Source organism: Felis catus, chromosome B1 (assembly GCF_018350175.1).
Source record: "Felis catus isolate Fca126 chromosome B1, F.catus_Fca126_mat1.0, whole genome shotgun sequence".
Classification (NCBI taxonomy): domain Eukaryota; kingdom Metazoa; phylum Chordata; class Mammalia; order Carnivora; family Felidae; genus Felis; species Felis catus.
This window is the reverse complement of record NC_058371.1, coordinates 130,101,804-130,125,532: the sequence shown is the minus strand read 5'-3', so window position 1 is coordinate 130,125,532 and position 23,729 is coordinate 130,101,804. Positions and strand designations below refer to the sequence as shown.

The 23,729-nt window shown below is 34.3% G+C and overlaps 1 protein-coding gene across 5 annotated transcripts in view; it reads left to right on the top strand.

Annotated features, from left to right (window-relative positions):
* Window positions 1-23,729, top strand: part of CCSER1 (coiled-coil serine rich protein 1) — a 1,296,004-nt gene that overhangs the window by 411,988 nt on the left and 860,287 nt on the right. For all 5 annotated transcript variants that reach the window (XM_011281786.4, XM_045056881.1, XM_023252933.2 and 2 more), the window contains one exon: window positions 13,663-13,870. In XM_011281786.4, the coding sequence (XP_011280088.1) occupies window positions 13,663-13,870 (208 nt within the window). The remainder of the gene's footprint in view (window positions 1-13,662; window positions 13,871-23,729) is intronic.

The window sequence follows — 23,729 nt, the reverse complement described above, 5'->3', positions numbered from 1 at the left end:
CCTTCTAAACGCAGAAGAAATTGGTACAGAGTAGGTGGCTCCTTATTTAGTATGATTTCAGAAATCTAAATGTCTGTTTTAAGCAGACAATATGCTCTAAATTTTTGTGTGTAGAATTTTTCCTTCTGGGTAGGAAGTAATCTGGTAAAATAAAAATATTGTACCAGTCCTTTATCAGCTACCAACACATTAGCTGGATTAATTATCTATGAAGGGTCGGGGTGGTGAGGGCCCGGACACAGCATCAGTATGTTTTGACAGAAGAGTTACAAAAAGTGAATGGCCTCCGACTTACAGCATCCCAGTAATGAATTCTGAATATCCAGGAGCAGTAATACTCTAAAGCAAACCTGGAGAATATCACATAAAAGGACATGACAGGAATGTACCAAAGGGTGTGAGGGCATTGGAAAAACTAGATGACATTTTACAGTTTAGTCTTGGGCATGACAAATGTGTAACACAGGGGTCACTGATACAAGGCCCAGAAACCTTTCACTTAATTCATTTAAGGAAATATAAATATATATGTGTGTGTGTGTGTGTGTGTGTGTGTGTATGTGTATATATATATGTATCTGTATATATATATGTATATGTATATATATATACATATATATGTACGTGTAATATATGATATGTGGTAGCTCACATAATTAAGTATAAACCAAGCAGTCCTTAAGAACAGAAATATGGTAATCTCAGGGAACTGAGATAACAGGGCTTTCTACATAATTTGCAGCATCCAGTGAGAAATGAAAATGGGAGAAAGTTCCTCATGCAAAAATTATGGAGAATTTCAAGGTGGTGACAGCAGACCGTCAAACCTAGTGTAGGACCCTTCTAAGAACCACATCCTGTGACAGGATGCAAGCCCATGAATGTGGCCCTAGATTGCAGGAATGAATGGATTAGCTCTTTGTGTCTCTACTGTTAGAGTAAGTCAGCTGCAATGGTTCTCTGTCTGTCCCTGTGCTGTGATGCTTAAGATTCATATTTTTAGGGACCAGAGTATATAGGCCATGCCCAAGTCACATGATCATGACAACAAGAATTAGAGGGGCCTTGTTAAGCAGTCCCATCAAAACTGCATGCAATCATGGAGGAAAGGAGGGACTTTTGTAAAGGAAAATAAATGTATTAATAATAAGGTATTATTAATAAATAAAGGTATTATTATTAATAATAATACCAGAGACAGGGGGAAAAATTCTTCATGTTCAGGAAAAACAACAGATGTTCCCATAAGAAAGAAAAAAAGAATCAATTGATTCTCAAAAGAATCAATTATGACCAGTTTCTAAGAAGTTGCCTCTAAGAACATGAATAGTTTTTTTATAACATTTCTCCAGTAAAACCTCCCATGGGTCATAGATACTCGGCTTTAAGTACCCCAAAATTGTTAACTTCGATGATTCTAAGAGACATTCTTTTTCAAACAAAATTTTTTAAGTTAAATTTCCCAATATAAGTATTGTAATTTCCTACTCTTCTATGAAACTATTGAAGAATAAGATTTAAAAAAATGTTTTGGATAGAAAAAGGAAATTTTAAGAAATCATAAAAATTACTCTGTGGTGAATTAATTTATATTTTCCAATCAGTATGTATTTATGACTTTGAGTGTCTGACTTAGTGAGGTCATTGAATTTTTGACAATCAGATGTCTCTAGTGAGAGCAGAGGGTTAGGATATGGACTCTGGAAACAGAATCTTTGAATTTAAAGACCAGTTTTGCTATTTGCATTCTGTCTAGTCTCTGTGCCTGAGATTCCTGTTCTGTAATTTATTAATATAATAATTGATTATTAAATATCTTAAAAGGTGACATAATTTAGGGTATAATTAGAATTGATAATTAAAGAAAACAAATTTTATTCTATTTTTAGGCAAATGACAAAATGTAAAACAACATTGTAATTTGGGGAAGACTTGTTTTAGGAATGGAACTTCATTTCTTTCTGAGGAATTTTTTTTCCTTGTTATTCTTCCTAAATGGGTAGCTTTCTCTGGAGAGCAAAAAGTAAAATGGAGGTGTTCTTTTATCAGTGCTTCTTCAGTTGTGTAAGGAAAAGGGCTGGGTATTTTCTTTTTCATCATCATCTCTGTTTCAAAAGCAATTGGACATTGATACCAATCTGTGTTTCTGCTGCTTGTGTAAAAGAGAAACAAACCTATGCTACCAGCAACCACTGTTATCTGGTTTTAAATGTCAAGTACACTTCAGCATAGAAAGAAAGAAACTGAGATAACATTCAAAGAGGAATATATTAGAGCCAAAGATAGAGTCCAAGAATCTAAGTGTCTGTGTCTTCAAGACAAGGGTTAGGAAAAGATTCATCAACAGAAGCCGAAAACATTTTGCAGCTTCTAACTTATCTAACCTTGTGATTTATAGCCAAATATCACATTTATATGTATGATGGTAGTATTTGTCTGTGTTGGTGCTGTGCCGATGAATAATGGAAAAGTAATTCAGCTACTTTAAGCTGAATCATTTAAATCACTTCAGCTATGCCATTCTCACTTTATGTCATGCCTTTCAAGGTCTGGGCTCATATTCTTTTACTGGCCTCAAGGATTTTTTGTTTGTTCCTTGCAACAGATATTTATGCTTTGACAGTTCTGTGATGTATAATTATGTATAAACTATGTTATATGCTTTTCATTTACACAAATAATCTGGCCTATTATTTATATGTGGTTTCTCCATTTCAGAGAGAAAAAAGGTAGACATCCTTTATCTTTCATGTCCATCCATGGTTAAGTTTTTGATTGCTTAACAAATAATCACATTTGTAGAATCAGTATCATTTGATGGTGCTGCATATTTACAGTGTGTTTTTACTTATGACAATGTTTGTTACAACATTTAGCATTGAGATTTGAAATTAATTCAGCACCTTTTTTGAGGCAGTTTTGTAATAAGCCATCCAGACATCTTTCTAGGAAATTATTTACTATGTTATTTTACTAAACCTAGTTTCCTAGGACATTAACAGCTCTTATGAGTGCTTAATAAGTATGTTTTTCAAAGAAAAGAAAAAAAGAAAAGAAAAGAAAAGAAAAGAAAAGAAAAAAGAAAGAGAGAGAGAGAGAAAGATCAGATGAGTTGAGAAAATACAGGGTTGAATGAAGTTAGTAGGATTATTTACTAGGATTTTTCAGTTATTATTATGTTAATACTACACCAGGGATTCCTAAAGATTTAAACATATTTGATCATTAATATTTTTTAAATAAAAGTTTTGTATTGTTTAGTCCCTAAATTCACATCTGTGTGTTATACAGGAGCAATCATATTATAGTATTGGGTTTGCAGGGCAAGCTATGTTCTAAACACTATGCACTTGTTAACCTGAAAATAAGAGAGATAAACAAGTGTTTATTTGGGATTAAAGAATTGCAATTTGGGGAACACAGATTCAGGTTGAAACTCATATAGTGCCTGCTTATAGGTTGAAAGCAAGGGCTTTTATGAGGAAGAAAGAAAGGAGACAATTACTTTGAAGAAAAGAAACAGTTTTCTATGGATGCTAACTAAGCTACTCTGGGTTATACATTGACTATCAGATTCTGTCTTCAGAAAATCTACAATCAGTTTGGTGATATTCATTCAGGATATTCATTCTTCCACTGACTTCTCAAGCAGTTGCTTAAAACAGTTGTCATTTTACCAAGCCCAAAGGTTTAGGCCTGATTCAAACAAAGATGGGTAAGTGAGTTTCTCTGCAGTGGTCACTCAAGCTCAGTTCTTAAATATCCACAGTCATATCTTTTTTTTTCACACTGCAACTGCACTTTGCTCTAGCCATTGACAGCCTGGTCTATAGCTTTGTGACCCAAACCGAAAGATACCTGTAAGTTTGATTAACTGAATTATAGCTCCCAATGTACTCCTAATATCATAATCGACTATTAAAATGTCTTAAACATTGATATAACTTAAGATTTAATTTAGAACTGATATTTAAAGAAAATAGTACTTACCTATTGATCACCAACTCGTTGATTTTTCAGGTGTTTTCTAATTTTTCTTAATCTTTCTTCAGGCCGAAAGTTGTTACTCATTCCAGTATACTCATGATTCCAAAAGCCACTTAATTTCTGAAATTACAGCTTTGGGACAGCTTATTGGCTAGAGCCTAATTATGTACTTTTTCATTTAGTAGGAAAGATTTTCAAGATAAGTGGGAAGGTACATTGTTTTCTATCTTATTAAAAATGAGATTATTCTCAAAAAATTGTGCCCCCACTACAACTTTATTTGACATAAAAATGTTTGCACTGAGAACTCAGAGCTCGATTTAAACCCAGAAGCCATGAAAATTCCCAGCTACACTTTGTTCTTATGCAACTACTTGATGTCTGTACTCCTGTTCCATCCTAGTTTTCTTTATTAGTAGTAGTATTTCCATCGTTGTTGTTGTTTTCATTTTTCTTGGTGTTAATCTCCTTTTTTTAAAAGTTTTTTTAACGTTTATTTATTTTTGAGACAGAGAGAGACAGAGCATGAACAGGGGAGGGGCAGAGAGAGAGGGAGACACAGAATCTGAAACAGGCTCCAGGCTCTGAGCTGTCAGCACAGAGCCTGATGCGGGGCTCGAACTCACAGACCGTGAGATCATGACCTGAGCCGAAGTCAGACGCTTAACCGACCGAGCCACCCAGGTGCCCCTTAATCTCCTTTCTGTAGCTACCCCTAATTCACTGGTCCAGAATATTTTTACAACCTTGAAAAGTTTTGCTCTGGTAAGGTTCCAAAGATAAATCTAAAAAGTGCTTCATGGGAAATTGTGATATATAAACCTGTTACTTAGGATTAATAAGGTAGAATTTTTAGCACATGTGTTTATGTAAGACTGCTATCTATCAAATAATTCATTCAACAAATACTCATTTTTTAATTTATTTTTATTTTTGAAGTTTACTTATTTTGAGACAGAGACAGAGAGAGTGAGCAGGGGAGAGGCAGAGAGAGAGAGGGAGAGAGAGAATCCAAAGCATGCTCCTCACTGTCAGCACAGAGCCCAGTGTGGGGTTTGAATCCACAAGCTGTGAGATCGTGACCTGAGTTGAAACAAAGAGTTGGACGCTTAACTGACTGAGCCACGCAGGCTCCCCAACAAATACTTATTAATTCAACCAATACTTATTGAGACACTGCTAGATGCCAGACATTTGGAAATACAGTGGTCATCAAAAGAGGGACTCTACCCTTTTGGTGTTATTGTCAAAGAAAAGAGGCAACTTTAAAGCCTGAGGTAGTAAGAAGGATTGAAGGGGACTTCCTAGGAGAGGGGTCTTAAAGGATAAATGTAAATTAGCCACACTCTATGAAAACTCATATATATCCTTGGAAAAATTATGACCAGTGAGCATACGAAGACATGTTTATTCTGCTACTGCACTACATGTTTGCCTTGCAAAGGCTAACTGTATGCATGACACAGCAAAATGGGATTATGACACAGGGGGCTGCAGATTAAGCCCTGGAATTAACACATTTAAAATCAACCCACATCATTTGTGTGTATGTGTGAGTAGGCCTGCCAGGGTATTTGGGAATACTTGATTTTGTGTCATATAGAAAATCTTATTTTTCTAGTTGAAATTGAGCATAGACTATAACAATGCCTTTGTTGCTCACCTAAAGAATGGAATATGGAGAATTTGCTTGAGAAGATAGATGTAGGCTTTATTAATTTTTCTCAAATTGATAAAGTTCTGGGACTCTAAAAGTTACTCAAAGTCATAATCTCTGACTCTTAGCTTTGAAAGTATTGAAAGTTTTACAGTTTCTTAGGCACTAGGTATGAGGCCAATAATTTTAGGTATTGCCTTTATGCCAAGCTACAGAAAAAGAATTGATTTTCTGTTTGGGAGCCCTACTTCCTAGATTATACTTTCGGGGCTGTCACTTATCCCACTGTGATTGCCAGATCTTGAACATTTTTAAAAGGTGAAAGTCATAAAACAATCTTTTAAAAGTAAATAGTTGCCTGTAAGTTGTATAACTTTTAGCATGTCATTAGTGGCATATATTGTATTAAAATTTTACTTAGAGACAACTTGATAGCCACTTTTGATATGTTGTGATCAACCCCAGCTGCTTATATTTGTAAAATATTTCATTTTATAAAGATTACTTAGATACCTACAAACAAATTGAAGACATTCTGTTGTTTTCTGTTTTGAAGAAGATCTAACACAAATGTTCAGAACCAAATATACAGTCATATTTTTATAAACTTTCTCATAAGTTATATATATTTTTTAAAATGTGCTCTCCTTAAATGGTCATAAATTGAGATTTTTACATACAGGATCTTAAAACAATAACATTAGGTTCTAACTATTTTCTGTGATAAATAAGACGCATTTTATAGTGGTAGTTTCATTCCGAAAAAATAATCACATCCCTTCATGATATGGATCTGAAGCAAGACATTGTATTTTTGTGGTTTATTATCCTGATATTGAAGGGAAGAGGGCCGGAAACAAATATCATTGAAAATAATGTAATTTCAATAATGTAATTTCAACCTAAAATTAATTCTCATCTTATTGATACTACTGTACTAAAAATATGAAACTCTTATTGTTGAAAAGAAGTTTATTTAAAAAAGGAAGAAAAAAGTTCATAATAGGCAAGTCTTTACACTTGACTCTATATTTATTCTATTTTTATTAGTGAAATGCTCTTTATTTTTTAAAATGTTTATTAAATTTTTATTAAAAATTTATTATTAATAAATATTATTTATTTGTTTTTGAGAGAAAAGAGAGAGAGAGGGAGAGAACATGAGTGGGGGAAGGGCAGAAACAGAGAGGGAGACAGAGAATCCCAAGCTGGCTCTGGAATTGGGGCTCATACCCACGAACCACGAGATCATGACTTGAGAGCTGCAATCAAGGGTCAGAACCTTAACCAACTGAGCCACTCAGGTGCCCCATGAAATGCTGCATCTTAAATCACATGTGAAAACAAAAGTAGAGAATGAAAGGGAGAAAAGTGAATGACATCAATGGCATTCTGGAAAGGTACCAAACACAGACAATCAAGTCATTCTTTTCTTTTTAATGCTAAACAAGTACTTTCAAACTTTTCATGAGCAGATTTGCACTTTTCTAAAATTTTAAAGAAGGAAATTATGACTTTTCTATGGAACTGGAATTGTTACTATTTATAATATCATTCCCTAAGAGTGTAACAAAATATCTCACTATTCCAGTTTACAGCTTAGAATAGATAAATGCAGGTGTATTTGAAATTTTAACCTTATTAAAAGATGATGGAAACGAAGAAAACAGCACTGAACTAGGAGTCATACCACAGTTCTTTTATACCTTCTAGTGTGTGGCACTTAGAAAACTAATTTAGGCTTGAGCTTCCCTATCTATTAAACACAAATGTTAAACTAGATGGCCTATAATGCTTTTTCTATATTGATGTAATAATTTATTTCATGTAATTGTGCAATAAAGTTAGGTGGATACATTAATGAACAAGAGAGATAAGTACTGTTTCTATGTCCTTAGAACATACTAACCTCAGATATAGTTACTAAACAAAGACATACACAAGTGATTATGTAATCTCACTACTATTGCTAGGCTTAATGTTCTTCTTAGGAATATATTCTTTAGTAATTATACTAGTTAGCATGGTTTCAGCTTCAAGTGAAAGAAACAACTAGCTCAAAGTGTATTAAACAGTCAAAAAAATGTTACCATGTCCAATAAGAAACCTACAGTTAGTGAGTGGGTCTTTACTGTTGGTTAATTCAAAGAAACAATGACATTATCAAGGAGCCAGGTCTACCCACTTTTTTCTCTTCAGTTTTTTTTTCACAGCTGAGTCTCTTTCTATGCAGAATCCATCAATAGTTTCAAGAAGTAGATTGCATCAAAATAACATTCAAAGGGAAAAAGATCTTTCCTCCCTTTTCCTGTGTCTCTTTTTACCAGAGAGGAAACATGTCCTTCAAGAACCCCACCAGTCTGTTTTTTCATGGAGCCATGATAGAGCCAGAGTTTGAACAGACTGGGGAGTTTTTTGTTTTTTTTTTTTTCTTGTTTCTATTTTAAAGAAGGAAGGAGGTATGAATCAGTAGTGGACAGACAACCAACAATGTCTGCCATATATATATATATATATTTTTTTCGTTCAGAAACTGCATCAATTGATTCTAGAGTTTCCATTTTGGTTCCTTGTTTTATAGTTTTCATTTCTCTGATGAGAACAACCATCTATTTATTCATTATGTCCACTTCTTGTTTTAAGGCTTTGAACATATTTATAATAGTTGCTTGAAATCCTTGTCTGATAATTTCAGCATATGGGTCATATCATAATGTCTATTAATTGTTTTTGTCTCTCTTTTTTCTTCTTTGCATGTCTATTCATTTGAATAGTTGCCAGACATTGTGGATTTTTTTTTTATTTGAGAGAGAGAGAGAGAGAGAGAGAGAGAGAGAGAGACCGACCGACCGAATATCTTAAGCAGGCTCCACACTCTACATGGAGCTCAACACAGGACTTGATCCCATGACCCTGGGATCATGACCTAAGTCAAAATCAAGAGTCAGAGGCTCAAGGGATTGAACCACTCAGGTGCCCCTGGCTTACTTATTTCTGAGAGTCTGTATTTTATTGTCTTCCTTTAAAGAAGGAAGAGTATTGTTCTAGCAGATGGTTATTTTAAAAGTGAATCAGATTGATACTTGTTTTTTTTTTGTTTTTTGTTTTTTGTTTTTTAAGCTTGGAACTCTCATCGAGTACTGTAATGCTTCTTTGCTCCTGGCAGATACTCTCCTAAATCTGCATGGGCACTGCAGCTTCTGTTTCTTCAGACGGCATCCAAGTTCAACACCCTGAAACCACTACAGTGGCAACTCATATAATTATTGCTGTTTTAACTTTACCCTTTTGGCATCCAGAAATTTTTCTGTCTTTCCTTCCTGTGCTGTAATATGTTTAAAAATAAATGTTCTTATAATTCATCCAGTATTTCTTCATATTTGGAACAGGAGGTGGAGTATAGGTCAGCTTAATCCAGTGTGTTCCCAGTGGTCTCTGCAAATTAATATTTTAACTGCATTGTGGTTAAGTGCTACAAAGGAAGGCTTAGCATAGAGAAGAGGAACCTGTGTGTTTTTACATAGATGCAAAGGGGGTTTCCTTAAGAAGTGTTGTCTTTTAAGCAGAGATCTGAAGGCACAAGTGTAAGCAAACTTTTTATGCAGATAGAAACACATACACAAAATTCCTGAGGCAAGATGAAGTTTGTCACATTGGAGGGCCTGTATGAAGGCTGGTGTACTTGGAGCTTAAAAAACAAGGAGGGGCGCCTAGGTGGCTCAGTCAATTAAGCATCTGACTCAGGTCATGATCTCAACCTTTCCTGATTTTGAGCCCTGCTTAGGGCTCTGACAGCTCAGAGCCTGGATCCTGCTTTGGATTCTGTGTCTCCCTCTCTCTCTCCCTGCCCCTCCCAGCTCACTCTCTGTCTCTCAAAAATAAATAAACATTTAAAAAATTTAAAAAAATCCAACAATGAGACAGTTGTTAGAAAATAAGGTATGGTAAGGCAGACAGTTGCTAGATCACAGAGGACTTTGTCTCTTATGTTATTTGTATTTTAGCTTGCCTTTCTCCATATCTTGCTTTTTTCTACCCATCACTTCAGGTGGTAGTGAAATCCTCCTCAAATGTAAATTTATATCTAAATTGAAAGTGTTAACCAGTTGTTATAACCACTATACTACTGTGGAGGGAGGGATGCCGGTTCTGTCCTTTCAGTAACGAAGCTAACTATCCAACTATAAAACAATTTGATATACAAGTTTTTCCCCCCAAATGACACTTTCAGTGAACAATATATTTCGAAAAGAAATATGAGAAAACAGCTTATTTATCAACAATAGGCTTCCTGTGGTTAGTTTCTTACACACACAGTTTTTAGTTCTGGAATGCCTGTCTTAGAATTATTCAAGCTAAAATTGAATTTACCATAGATAACTCAATCCTTTTTAAAATGAAAATTAAATAAAAATAAGTTTCCAAAAGTAAGGTTTTCAGAAACTATTATTTTCTACAGATCTACTTAATGAAGCTTTGGAAAGAGGTGTATGCATATGCTTATTTATTATGGTGGTCAAAAAAGATTACTTTTACTTTTTCATTCCTTGGAAATCTGCTTCAGAAATTACAGCCATATTATAAAGTGTAAATCATTGAGATCCCTTATGGCCATAGATATGTGCTATAATGAAAGGTGTCAGTGCACTAAATAAGGAACAGCTCCTTTGACAGATAAGGGCATCAATCCTTTGCAACTGACATGATCTTGTATTTTGTTAGTCATTGTGGCCATTATATTGGGAGGTTTCCAAATGATGTGGGCGGAAAGAAAATTTCTCACTATCAAAATGATAGTGCTCCTTCTAACTAAATGAGAAGAAAAAATCATGAAAATCATTTTATTTTTTTCTCCCTGATAAGGAAGATCCTTTAATCATTCTAAGTTTAAGATATCCATTTTCTTATTAAATTTGTCATATTGAAAATAGAATGCAGCAGAACTGTTCAACTAGCTTGATAGAAAATTCCTTTCACACAAAGAATTCCAGTGACAAAAGTACAGAGCCAGTTCACTGTAGTAGTTTAAGTTAAATGTTTAAAGTGCCAGTTAAAACTCAAGTTTTTCAAGTTGAAACTTTCAAGAATACATTTAATGTAACATTTATGAGCTTTCCTGTTAATTTTACTCAAAACCTTCATTTTTGTGGTACTTACAGACTGAGAAAGGTCCATAAGTTTAAATTCAACTTTATCTAAATGTTGATAAATTTTTTAATAAACTTTTTGTTTTGAGACAGTTGTAGACTTACTGCTGTTGTAAGAAATAGTAACAGAATGATCCCATGTACGCTTTATCTGAACAGTTTAATTTTAATTCCTGTGCTAATCAAAATACTTTCTCTCTCTCTTTTTAAGTTTATTTATTTATTTTAGTAATAAATTAAATTATTTAATTTATTATTATTAAGAGGAAGAGAGGGAGGGAAAGAGAGAGAGAATCCCAGGCAGGGTCCACTCTGTCAGCACCTGACATAGGGCTCGAACTCATGACTCCTGAGATCATGACCCCAGTCAAAATCAAGAGTCAGATGCTCAACCAACTGAGCCACCCAAGTGCCCTTCTTGTCTCTTTGATTCTAGCCATTCTGACGAGTGTAAGGTGACATCTCCCTGGGTTTTGATTTGCATTTCCCTGATGATGTATGACATTGAGCATCTTTTCATGTGTCTGTCATCTGTATGTATGTCTTTTTGAAAAAAAAATGTCTATGTCCTTTGCCCATTTTTTAATTGGAGTTTTTGGGGTTTTTATGGTGTTGAATTGTATAAGTTCTTTATGTATTTGGATCTTAATTCCTTATTTGGTATATCATTTGTAATATATTCTCCCATTCAGTAGGTTACCTTGCCATTTTGTTGATGGTTTCCTTTGCTGTGGAAAAACTAAGCATTAAATTTTTAGTTATAAAGACTTGAACAGTATTCATGAGCAACAAGGCAAGTGTAAATATTACTGAGCAATTCTACTGAAGATTCATGGAGTTGGCACAGAGAGGGTGAACTGTATATGTGTTCAGTGGAGATTACAATGTCTTTGTTGTTTATTTGTAGTAGTTGTGATTAGTGACCCACTGTATCAGGCTTCAGTATTCCCCCTGACCCAACCCCTACTTTTTTGGCCAAGTTAAGGGACTGTCTATCTTTTTTGTTATAATGCATATTTTTTTCATTCTTCTGAAACTATAATCATTCAGAGAGTTGGCAGACAGAGTGGTATATGTCCCAAAGTGCACAGATTTTATTATCTAGTGAGCCCTGCTAATGCAGGGACAGGAGAGTATGTGAACTAGCTTTATCCTCCTGGCATTATTATGGATGGTCTTTGTGAGAGGAAACTATGGGTTCATATTAGAGACTTTTCCTTTTCTCATCAAATACAGGGATTTTTTTTAGGTGAATTTACCCAGAATCACTTGGATATTTTTGGCCCAATAAAAGTCTATTGTTAAAAAGGTTGAGTTATAAAATATTTAACAATTATGAACCTCAGGGGCCAATCAATCAGAAGGTAGCTCATAAACATACAACAGGATGGCTGTGTTATCTTTTGCAGCTGAGTAGTAGCCCTGTTTAATAGTCTGTTTCACGACGTCAACCTAATTAAGAATGATTTTGATTATAGTGGTCTCGTAGCCAACTTTTTCATTTAGAAGTCAGATGTTTTGAGGTGAAAATATCTGTTTTTCATATGTGAAAGAATATTGTAGTTGACCCTTGAACAACCCAGGGGTTAGAGGTGCTAACCCCCTGCACAGTCAAGAATCTGTGTGTAACTTTTGACTCTCCTCCAAAATTATCTACTAATAGCCTATTATTGAACAGAAGCCTTATCAGTAACAGTCAATTAACATATTTTGTATGTTATGTGTATTATATACCGTTTTCTTACAATAAAGTAAACTAGAGAAAAGAAAATGTTGTGAAGAAAATCCTGAGAAAAAAACATTTATATAATGTACTATAATTATCAAAAACAGTGGACCCACACAGTTCAAATCCATGTTGCTCAAGGTAACTGATATTCTTTCAGTACCACCTACTAATAAATGTGGTGAGCATCTTGAGGTCAGTGACTATATCCTGTAAGCCTGTATCCTATTATCCAACTTCAGCCATTATTGCTCGCTGGACACAATATGGATGTTTTGTATAATTGTGAAAAAATGCCATCATTCTCTCTTGTTGGAATTATGAATACATTCAGTCTTTTGAAGTATAAAACAAATAGCTAATTTATCTCCTAAATGAATTTCTGTGTATAGCCCATTCTTAACTATCTGAAAATTATAGAGATTCTTAGATTTGTAAATGTTAAACTATAATCCACTGAACCTCAGTAAACTCCTGAAATTAGTCATGGAACTTCACACCTGTATGGTTTCTAAAACGTTTGTCAGTCTTCAATTATGTTTCAATATATGACTGGACAAGGAGGTTCAAAGAAACAGCAATCTAACTAAAAGGAATTTTAAAAACATGCGCTTAATTACTTTATTGTAAGCGTGTTAGGAAATTTTGAACCATGGGTGGCAGCCTTGCAATGCATAACAGATCACCTTGCAGAAAAATTTGCGTATGTAGATGACATATTGCATAGATTATTACCAAAATTTATGCTTTATTCATTCGCTCATTATCGTATTCATTTTTTCAACTTCAATTATATGCTTACTTACTGAGTCAGCCTAATATGCACCAGACACCAGGGTAGTTCACAACTAAAACCTGATAAATTTTTGAAAATTCTGTCGTAAATGAACTATTATGCATACTGTGAAATCTAAATTTTATATTCCATTTTATTCTTATCAGTCTTAGAGAAAATAGGATAGAAGACACTAACATGGGCATTTTGACAAAGGGTCTCAGAATTTTCAAAGACTAATACTAAGAGGAATTGATACACATCACAAGGAATTTTTTTGTAGCTCACTACTGACATTGATCAACAACTTGGAAAAATACTGCTTTGAATATGCTACATTGTAATTTTTTGTTCTTTTTTTTCTTACTAGGAATCTTTCCCTGAAATTAACAAAAGACATTGATCAGGAAGTCAGGTGTTCCCATATGAGCCGAATGCCCCCCAGTCCATCTGCAGATTGGCCCCTGCAAGGTGTGGAAGAAAATGGAGGCTTAGACTCTCTGCCTTTCAGATTGATGTTACAGGACTGCACAGCTGTCAAGACATTATTATTAAAGATGAAGAGAGTTCTTCAAGAGGTAATTAATGGTTTACTCTAAGATTAATGTCTCTCAGTGCTGGTAGACAGTGGAGTCTATAGACTGGTTAGTGCCTGCTTCTTTCAATAATTAAGTGAATGACACTGAGCAGGGGTCAGGCATTGTCTTGCAATTTAGCGCTCTCCTTTGTAAAATGAAGGACATGGAGCTCTAGTTTATAAGGTACTCTTAAGCTCTAGAATTCTAAGATTCTATGAAGGAAGTGGAAAAAAAAAAAAAAGAATAAAGTGACACCAAACCTGGGCAAAGTGGATTTAAGAGAAACAGGCATCAGTTATTAAGTTACATTTCTATGTTGCTATAAAGCTATTGAGAGACCTATTAAATGGACTTCATTTTAATGATACTGAGGCTTTATTTATATGATACCATAAAAGTAGTTTAGTCATTTTTGTTCCAGTAAAAACAGTCTAGTAAAATGTAATCTGAATGTTTGACTGATTTTACCCACTGAATACAGTTGCCCTTCTACATTTGTGCTGTTAGATGATGAATTTGTTAGGAGAATACATGATGGATTATTTCATCTTTAAGGCCAGTAATCAGCCATCCTTTAGGATTTAGGTATGTTATGGATTATATTATTTTTTAATGTTTATGTTTGAGAGAGAGAGTATGTGTGCATGCATGCAAGCAGGGGAGGGGCAGAGAGAGAGGGAGGCCGATGTTCCAAAGCAGGCTCTGCTCTATCAGCACAGAGTCTGATACTGGAACTCGCTAACCATGAGCTAACGAGCTGAGCCGAAGTCCATGCCTTACTGACTGAGCCACCCAGGCGCCCCATGGATATATTTTTATAATTACATCTATTTTGGGGGCGATTTCTATAAACAGCATACACATTAACATTATTTTAGATATGTAAAGTGAGACGTCAGAAATGTTAAATATCTTTCCTCCACTAGGTGTGAATTCAAGACAACAGGTTGATATTTCTGTCTTCAAAGTCACTCGACTTTTCACTATATCCCATTATTGTTCAATTGATTTGTCTTGATAGGAGATGATAATAAATAATGTAAGAACAGAAAATATAACTATTTAGAATGAGTAGTATCATGGCTTCCTTACAAAGATGACCACTAATAACACATGGGTAATGATAATAATGCTAGCAGCTACTGCTAGAGGCCAGAATGGAATCAGAAAGAGAGAGGGAATTTAAGAGAAATGATGCCATAGACTATTGGGGTTATTCAGTCATGTGTTCTTATCAGATGTTAAAGTAAAAACTGGAAGAAATATCGGCATTCCATACCGGTTTATATTGCTAGAATCTATGCAGGTGGGGTGCAGGAGTAGTGGTTTTATTTTCAGTCACTGTTAGAATTTCAGGAATTTTATGAGCTGGCAGTTAAGGACCATCATAAAATTAAATTATATACACTTATGATGAAGCACATTATATTTTTAGAAGGGTAATCTGTACTCAAAACCTATCATTTATTATTTATTTTACTATATTCTACTATTAACTACACTCATGCATTTATTTACATCTATTGGCTCTATATGTGAAAATATAACAGTTACTGTGCATATTTTTCCAATTTTAGATTCATTTATGTCATTTTGGCAACTTGAAATCAGACACATGGGAGTATTATGCCACAGAAATTAACAAATACTACAAATTAGGGCTTCCAGTTTTTGGTAAGCCTATTAAGTAGTTAGAGCATACTACTATATGTATGACTATGAGGTCCTGTACTGACAACGTAAGTGTTTTGCTGCACTTGTTAAATCTCCCTGACCTTTGGCTTAACATGCAGCCTGAATCTCTTTGAACAAGGCAAGCTTAATAACAGCTGTTATATTAAAAGATATTAATCTCAAAGTCTGTAATGTGCATCTATTCATCTTTTTACCTCTCCCTTGGTCTGAGTTTTAATTAAAAAATCAACAAGTAAAAAGGAAGTAGGAAGAACAGACAGGAAGTGTCAAGGGGTTTTTTCTTAGTGTACTTAATTTTATAATTTAAAAATATTTAGTGATATTCACTGTAGAGTTAATGTTCTGAATATATTGCAATTGTCTTTATACTTCCATCTGTTTTTATTCATTAAAGAACATTTGAAGAAATTGAAGACAATTTATTTTTAAAGCTCATGTATAATGAGCAATAATTACATGTTTGGTAAGCCATTCAGAGAGCAGGGTCTTATTCTTTATTGTCAACACGAAAAGCAATATTATGATTTGATTAACATTGACAACTGTTCTAGTTGTTTTTATAATGAATGCCTTAAAAGAAAATTGTTTATTTAAATATTCTTAGGGCACCTGGCTGGCTCGGTTGTTAGAGCAGGTGGCTATTGATCTCAGGGTTATGAGAGCCCCACACTGGGTGTAGAGATTACTTAAATAAATAAATTAAAAAAAAAAAAACTGTTCTCCAAACCAGGAATTTTCAAATGACAATCTACATTTCCTTACTTAATTTGAGTTTAATACCAATTACTCATCTTAGGTTAACAAAACTTTTTTAATATAGAAAAATTATTCTTATTTTATGGTTACATTTTTATGAAATGTAGTCCCACTTTTATACACAGATTATTTTTTAGCTGCAAAAGATCTCAACTATTTGATTTTTAAAATAAAAAAGAACTAATGAGTTTAATATATCAAATTAAAAAATGCTCCTATTTGATGTTTTTCCTAATGATGCTCTGTTGATGTCTTAAATTTTAATTCTGAGGTAGGTAAAATGTGAATATTTTGAGTGGAACCTCACACTTTTAATTTTGTCTCCCCTCTTTGAAGATAAGTTACCATTATCAAAATGCATGTGCATATTCCCAACAACCCAAACATTAACAACTTTATTAAAAAAAAAAAAGACTGACTTTGGTCCCTTAGAAATTCTATTGTCATTTTTAGCATTAGCGATAAAAGTGACTGTAGCAAACGGGGAAAACTATGCCATTTTTTTTCTTCCTCTTTTGTTATTTTTTTCCACATAATTCTATTAGCTGTAAAAGAAGAGAATGTTTAATACCTACAGAGATAGTTTCTGTTCTGTTTCCTTTTAGTTTGCTCTGTTTCCTTTTTGCACTCCCTCATGAAATTTGTTTGCAGTATATGGTAATTAACCAAGAGGGCTACTGGGAAGAGATTTCAGGTGAGATGAGTGGTATAAATTTCTAGAAAGATAACAACTAATAAGAATATTTACCTAAGGTCATAATCCCCCACTGCTACCCATGCCTTCTTAGTTTATATTTAATAAATGAATCCTGGGAATGTACCTAGCAAACTTCCTGAATCAAGAGACATTAAAAAAAAGTTAGAAAAATGTTAAACAAAGTTTAAAAAGTTAATATCATGAGATGAATCTATTCTAACAATGTAACTATTCTAACAATGTGAAAAATCAGAGAACCATTTATTTGAGAATCAGTATAATTTATAAAACCATGCAAAGTTAGGCTGGTAATTGACTAAAAAGCTTATTTTCCTTTTTCTTTTCTCAAGAACCTAATAATTCAAACTATTTAATTTTAATATTTCCAAAAATAATAACAAAATTTTCAAAGGTATTTTTCTTATTTTTCATTAAAATTTAATTCACAAATATATGATGAAATTTGGAATGTTTTGAACTTCACCATTCATCACTATTCAATGGACATTTAAGAATTTTTTGTGTTTTTTAAAGATATTTCAGTAAAATGATTCCAACGACTTAAAATTTTTTTTAACATTTATTCATTTTTGAGATAGAGACAGAGCATGAATGGGGGAAGGTCAGAGAGAGAGAGGGAGACACAGAATCTGAAACAGGCTCCAGGCTCTGAGCTGTCAGTACAGAGCCCGACGCGGGGCTCGAACTCGCGGACCGCGAGATCATGACCTGAGCCGAAGATGGACGCCCAACCGACTGAGCCACCCAGGTGCCCTTGTTTCCAACGATTTTATAACTGACATTTTTTTCTATCAGCACATGTCAAGAGCAAATGAAAAGCCTATAGAATAGTAACACCAGCAATGGATAATTATAGACAGGAAAAGCAATTATGGAGTCATAAAGTAAGGAAATTTACCAAAAGCAAGCAATTACCCACGTAAATGCAGATAGCAGTGTAATAATTAGACTTCACTTTATATTTATCTTTTGAAAATAACAAAATCACGTTTCTGCTATCTGCTTTATGTTTGTTTGTTTTTGCTTGCTAAAAAATTCGTTTAAAGTAAAAATTGGAAAAGAAGTACTATTAAAACTAAAAACACAAGAAAATGAATGGCTGTACTGTCAGATATAATAAGACATGTTATCAGAATCAAAGACCTATGTTTCATACTGATGAAAGAGTCAGTTCATCAGGAAAACATAATCATATATGTGGATGGCTTATTTAAGTAGCTTGTAAATTTATGGTGTAAAATATGACAGAACTAGATGAAGAAATAGACAAATTCATATCATAGGTGATTTTAACTCCGTTCTCTAGAATTGATAAAACAACTAAACGAAATCAGAAGAGTTTCAGAATATTTGAACATTACCAACTTCTTTAACCTAACCGACATTTATAGATTACTACAATTAATAATAGAATTATACATTCTTTGCAAATGCATCACCAAGACAGAGTACATGCTGGGTCATAAAAAAGTCTCAATAAATTTCAAATGTAGAAATCTATGGAGTACATTTTTTTAGAACAATGGAATTAAATCAGCAGTCAGGAATAATAAAATAACAAGAGATCAAATACTTGGAAATTAAGCAACCAATTACTATATACCTCATGAATCAATTTCAAACCTCAAGGGAAATTTTAAAGTGATTTGAGTGAGATGATAATGATGGTAATATAAGATGAAAATCTAAACTTTGTGGTATAGCATTGCAACCATGCTTAGAAGGAAGTTTATAGTTTTAAAAGTTTATATTTAAGGGGTACCTGCGTGGCTCAGTTTATTGAGCTTCTGACTTGATTTTGGCTCAGGTCATGATCCCACGGTCATGGAATCCAGTCTCACATTGAACTTCCACTGAGCATGGGGCCTGCTTAACATTTTTTTCCCTCTGTCCTTCTCCCTTGCTTGTGCACTTGCTCACTCTCTCTCAAAAATAAAATACATATATGAAAAAATTAAAAGTTTATATTTAAAGGAAGAAAGTGCTATAATTGACAATCTAAGTTTTTTGTTAACTAGAAGAGCAAATTAAACCTAAGGAAGAGACTAGAAAGAAACATGAAGAACAAACTTAATAGAGTTGAAATGAGATAATAGAAAATTTATGAACCCTAGGGCGATTCAGTTGGTTAAACATCTGACTCTTGATTTCAGCTCAGGTCATGATCTTGTGGTTCCTGTATTGGAGCCCCATGTTAGCTCTGTGAGGATAGTGCAAAGCCTGCTTGGGATTCTGTCTCCCTCTTTCTCTGCCCCTCTCCTGCTCACACACAAGGGCAACATACTTTCTCTCAAAAATAAACATTTAAGGGGCACCTGGGTGGCTCAGTCGGTTAAGCGTCCGACTTTGGCTCAGGTCATGATCTCACAGTTTGTGAGTTCAAGCCCTGCGTTGGGCTCTGTGCTGACAGCTCAGAGCCTGGAGCCTGCTTCAGATTCTGTGTCTCCCTCTCCCTCTGCCCCTCCCCTGATCACTCTCTGACTCTCTCTGTCTTTCAATAATAAATAAACGTTTAAAAAAAATTAAAAAAAATAAACATTTAAAAAACAGGAAAATTTATGATCCCCCAATTTTTTTTTTGAGAACTTAAAAAAAAAAAAGACTGTAGAAGAAAAAATAAAAGAAGAAACACAAATTACTAATATCATCAATGAATCAAGGCAGGAATAATCAGTACAAATCTTAAAGACATTGAAAGGAAAATAAGGTGATATTATTAACAACAGTGTGACCACAAATATAACAATATTGATGAAAAGCACAAATCTCTTGAAAAATCTAATTTTCCAAAATGACACAAGAAGAAAGTAAAAGTCTGCATAGTCCAATTTCTATTAAATAAATAGATGTTATTATTAAAGGAAGGAAAAAAAAAGAAGGAGAAGGAGGAGAAGAAGGAGAAAAATCATTCATGTTAAAAAAAAGAAAAGCAAAGAAAAAGCCCAGGAGTTTCAGTGCTGAATTCTATCATACATTAAAAAAAACTTAAGATGGGGGTGCCTGGGTTGCTCAGTTGGTTTAGCTTCCAACCTCAGCTCAAGTCATGATCTTATGGTTCAGGAGTTCAAGCCCCATGTCAGGCTCTGTGCTGACAGCTCAGTCTGCTTTGGATTCTGTCTCCTTCTGTGCCCCTCCCCCACTGTCATTCTGTCTCTTTCTCAAAAATAAATAAACATAAAAAGAAAAAGAAAAAGCATTAAAACCTTAAATATAGGAAAGAAAATGTAAAACTACCTCTATCAGTAGATGACATGGTGGTTTATAGACAGATCCCTAAGAATTCTATTAAAAAGTTTATAATATGCCTAATAGGAACAATAAAACGTGGATTTAGGCAGGTTCAAAGATACAAAAATAGAAAGTTGTAATAAAATTATGTATTGCTCCATAGAAAATTATCTGGTGGTCCAAAACAACAAATGTTTGTTATCTTATGATTTCTGTGGTCAGGACAGTGAGAGCAGCTTATGTACTGGTTCTGGCTGAAAGCCTCTCATGAGGTTGCCCTCAAAATTTCAGCCATTGCTGAGGTCATATGGAAGTTTGGCTGTATTTGAGGATTCACTTCCTAGCTCATTCATTAGCTGTGGCAGGAGCATTCAGTTCTTCACTGCTGGTGGCCGGAGCCTCAGTTCCTCACCATGTATGTTCCCATCTGGCTTCCCAAGAGTGTCTTGTCCCAAGACAATCCAAAAGAAAAAGCATGATACAAAAATGAGCAGTGTCTTTTATAATCTCATCTCAGAAGTAACATATCATCAGTTTTGTGAAATTTGTTGGAAATAAAGGCCAGCCTTGCTATTAGTGTGGGAGGGTACTATACAAAAGTGAAAAATCACTATACAAAAAAAAAAAAAAAAAAAAAGTGGCCTTTGCTACACAAGCTACAATAGTCTATCTTTGTGACCCCAACGATGATGCATCCCTCACAATTCAAAGTATATTTACCCCTCCTGAGGGCACCCAAAGTATCATTGCATTACATCATCAGAGTCTTTTCCTGTAAAGGCATGTGAAGTTGTAGATAAGGCTTAAGTAAAGCAATCCAAGTTCAGTTCTCCATTCGAAGACCTGTGAACTAATGCATAGGTTAGCAGTTTCTTGTTTAGGCATCAGTGCCTGGGAATGATTCTTCATGGCTTTTAGGTCTGCCTTCTTTACTCTTGGTTCTACCCTCCAAGTCATTCTTTTTTGTTTTGTTTTGTTTTGTTTTATAAAGTTAGCACATTATTTGCTTCTGAATAGTTATCCCATTCTTACATGTGTTTGGAGATGTTGGTTTCCAGAGAAGTCTTCATTTTGTAATGTTTCTGTCCCTTTAAGTCCAAATTGCAGAATGTTTCTATGAATAGAATTCTCTTAAATTATTTTTAGATCTCTTATGACTCTAATTAGGAATTCATCCATTCCATTAGATATTCATTAGATACTCCATTAGGCAAAAGCCACATCACCAAACGTCTTCAAAATAAACCCTTCTTAAACTTGAAGTAGCTGATGAACAACCTGCTTAAGCTTTTGAAAAATGTCATTGTTTGGTTGAGAGGATCTGTGAGCCATACCCTAAAACCTCTAGCAGGACACCTTTTGTCTGGCTAAACTAGGTATTCTGCAGCGCTACATTTCTAGCTTTCAGACTAGCTCTACTTCTAATAAATTTCTGTGGTAATAAAAAAAATGTTTACATCTGGCTTGGTATAGTTGGTGTATAGGCTTGTATTTTTATTAAAGCTCATCAAATTACACACTTAATATGACACCATGTGGAATGTGATCACGTAACTGTGATAACTCCCCTGTCAGTGCTTCCATTTTGTGGAATTTCTGTTCTTCCTTTGTGAGACCTGTAAATGAAGTATGACCATTTATCATGCAGATATAGTTAGAGCACTATTGTTGATTCTTATAAATTGTTATTAGAGCTTAATTTTATTTCTCATTAGAGTAACAAGTTTAAAAAAAAACAGTATAACACAATCTTCATGCGAAACAAGGGATCCCATTCTATACATCTCAAAGTATCCTCTGGCTTAGATAATAGCATATCTTAGATTCACTGAGAATGCATAGGTTACTGAATAAGAATATTCTGCTTATAAGAGGTGTGGCTCTTTATAAGACTATAAAATTTGATCTGGAAAATAGATTAGAAGGGAAGGGAAGAATAATTCCATGGCCCTTCTGTTATTTAACTTTTGATAGTCCTCTAGGAAAGATTTGAAAAGGCAGTGAAAAATCATTTCCTAATTCCCAGCCCCCTTTCACTAACAAAGTCCCCCTGGAGGAAATATATTAGATGGTAAAGATCACAGGTATTTGAGATTATTAAGATCTTCTAGGAGTGATTTTCACTTCTGCCACTTAATAGCTGCTACAAGTTGATTAAGGTTTTGGGTCTCTATTTCATCATATATAACTTTATTAAATATACCATAAGGTTATTTGGACAATTAAACAATAAAAAGGTTATGACACTGAGAGTGTAGGGGAAAGTATCCATGAATATGAGTTACTGCAGTTACCTTGTTTGTGTGATTATTAAAGACTATGTCAAGCTAGGTGACAAATATCAGAGATGTCTTAAATACTTGGAAATATGCTAGTAAATGTTCTTTACTAGGACCACATGTTGTATTTATTGAATAACAATTCATTATTAATCATTGTTAATAAAAGTTATGTTAGTTGAAACTAAAGATAGAAGTATTGTTCCCATTTATGGTTTTCTGGACTTTCAACTGAGGCAGTACATTTAAACTGACATTCTCTGGCTAAAGAGCTACTGCATGTCAACTAAATTTCCTGTTTTCAGTCAATATTAAAGAAAGGTTTTTACAAGTTAGAAATGATTGTAACAGATCATGGTGGTAGCAGTTGAGGCAGTGAGAAGGAAAACAATGTGTTATGTGTTTTGAAAGTAATGCCAACAATAATTGCTATGGATTGGAATTGGGTGGTGATGGAAAGAGGAAAACAAGTGTAACTGAGACTTGTAACTTGAGTAATGGGCATCTGTTCTTGCTACTTCCTGAGATTAGGAAGAGTAGGAGAGGAGTAACCTGTGTGAGACAGGAAGAAAACAAGTTCTGTTTTGGCCAGGTTAAGGTGGAGGTGTTCATTTAGAAATATAGGGACTGTAGCAAGTAGAAATTCAAATTAATATGTCTATGAACCCAGAAAGATTAGGGCTAGAAATAGAGTATTCAAGATTATGTAGATTCCGTTTAGAGCTACGGAAGAGAGAACTTGTACCTAAAACCAGAGCGAGATGCTCCAGTATTTAATGATGGAAAATCAAGAAAAAGAGTGTCTGATAAGAAGGGAAGAATACTAAGTTTTAATGTCAAGAAGTCAAGAGAGAACATGGCTTCAAGAATGGCAAGTTGTGGGATGGTGCTGTAAAGTAAGTATGACAAGAAAAGAAAAGAAAAGAAAAGATAACAATCAATGGATTTTGGAAATCCATTAATTCCAAAAGTAACTTACCTAAGCACTAGGAATTTCAGTATGTAAAATGACCTAGTAGAAGTGTTCATTTATAAAACAACAGCCTTGGGGCACCTGGGTGGCTCAGTGGGTTAAGCTTCCCACTTCAGTTCAGGTCATGATCTCATGGCTTGTGGGTTCCAGCCCTGCATCAGGCTCTGCTGACAGCTCAGAGCCTGGAGCCTGCTTCAGATTCTGTCTCCC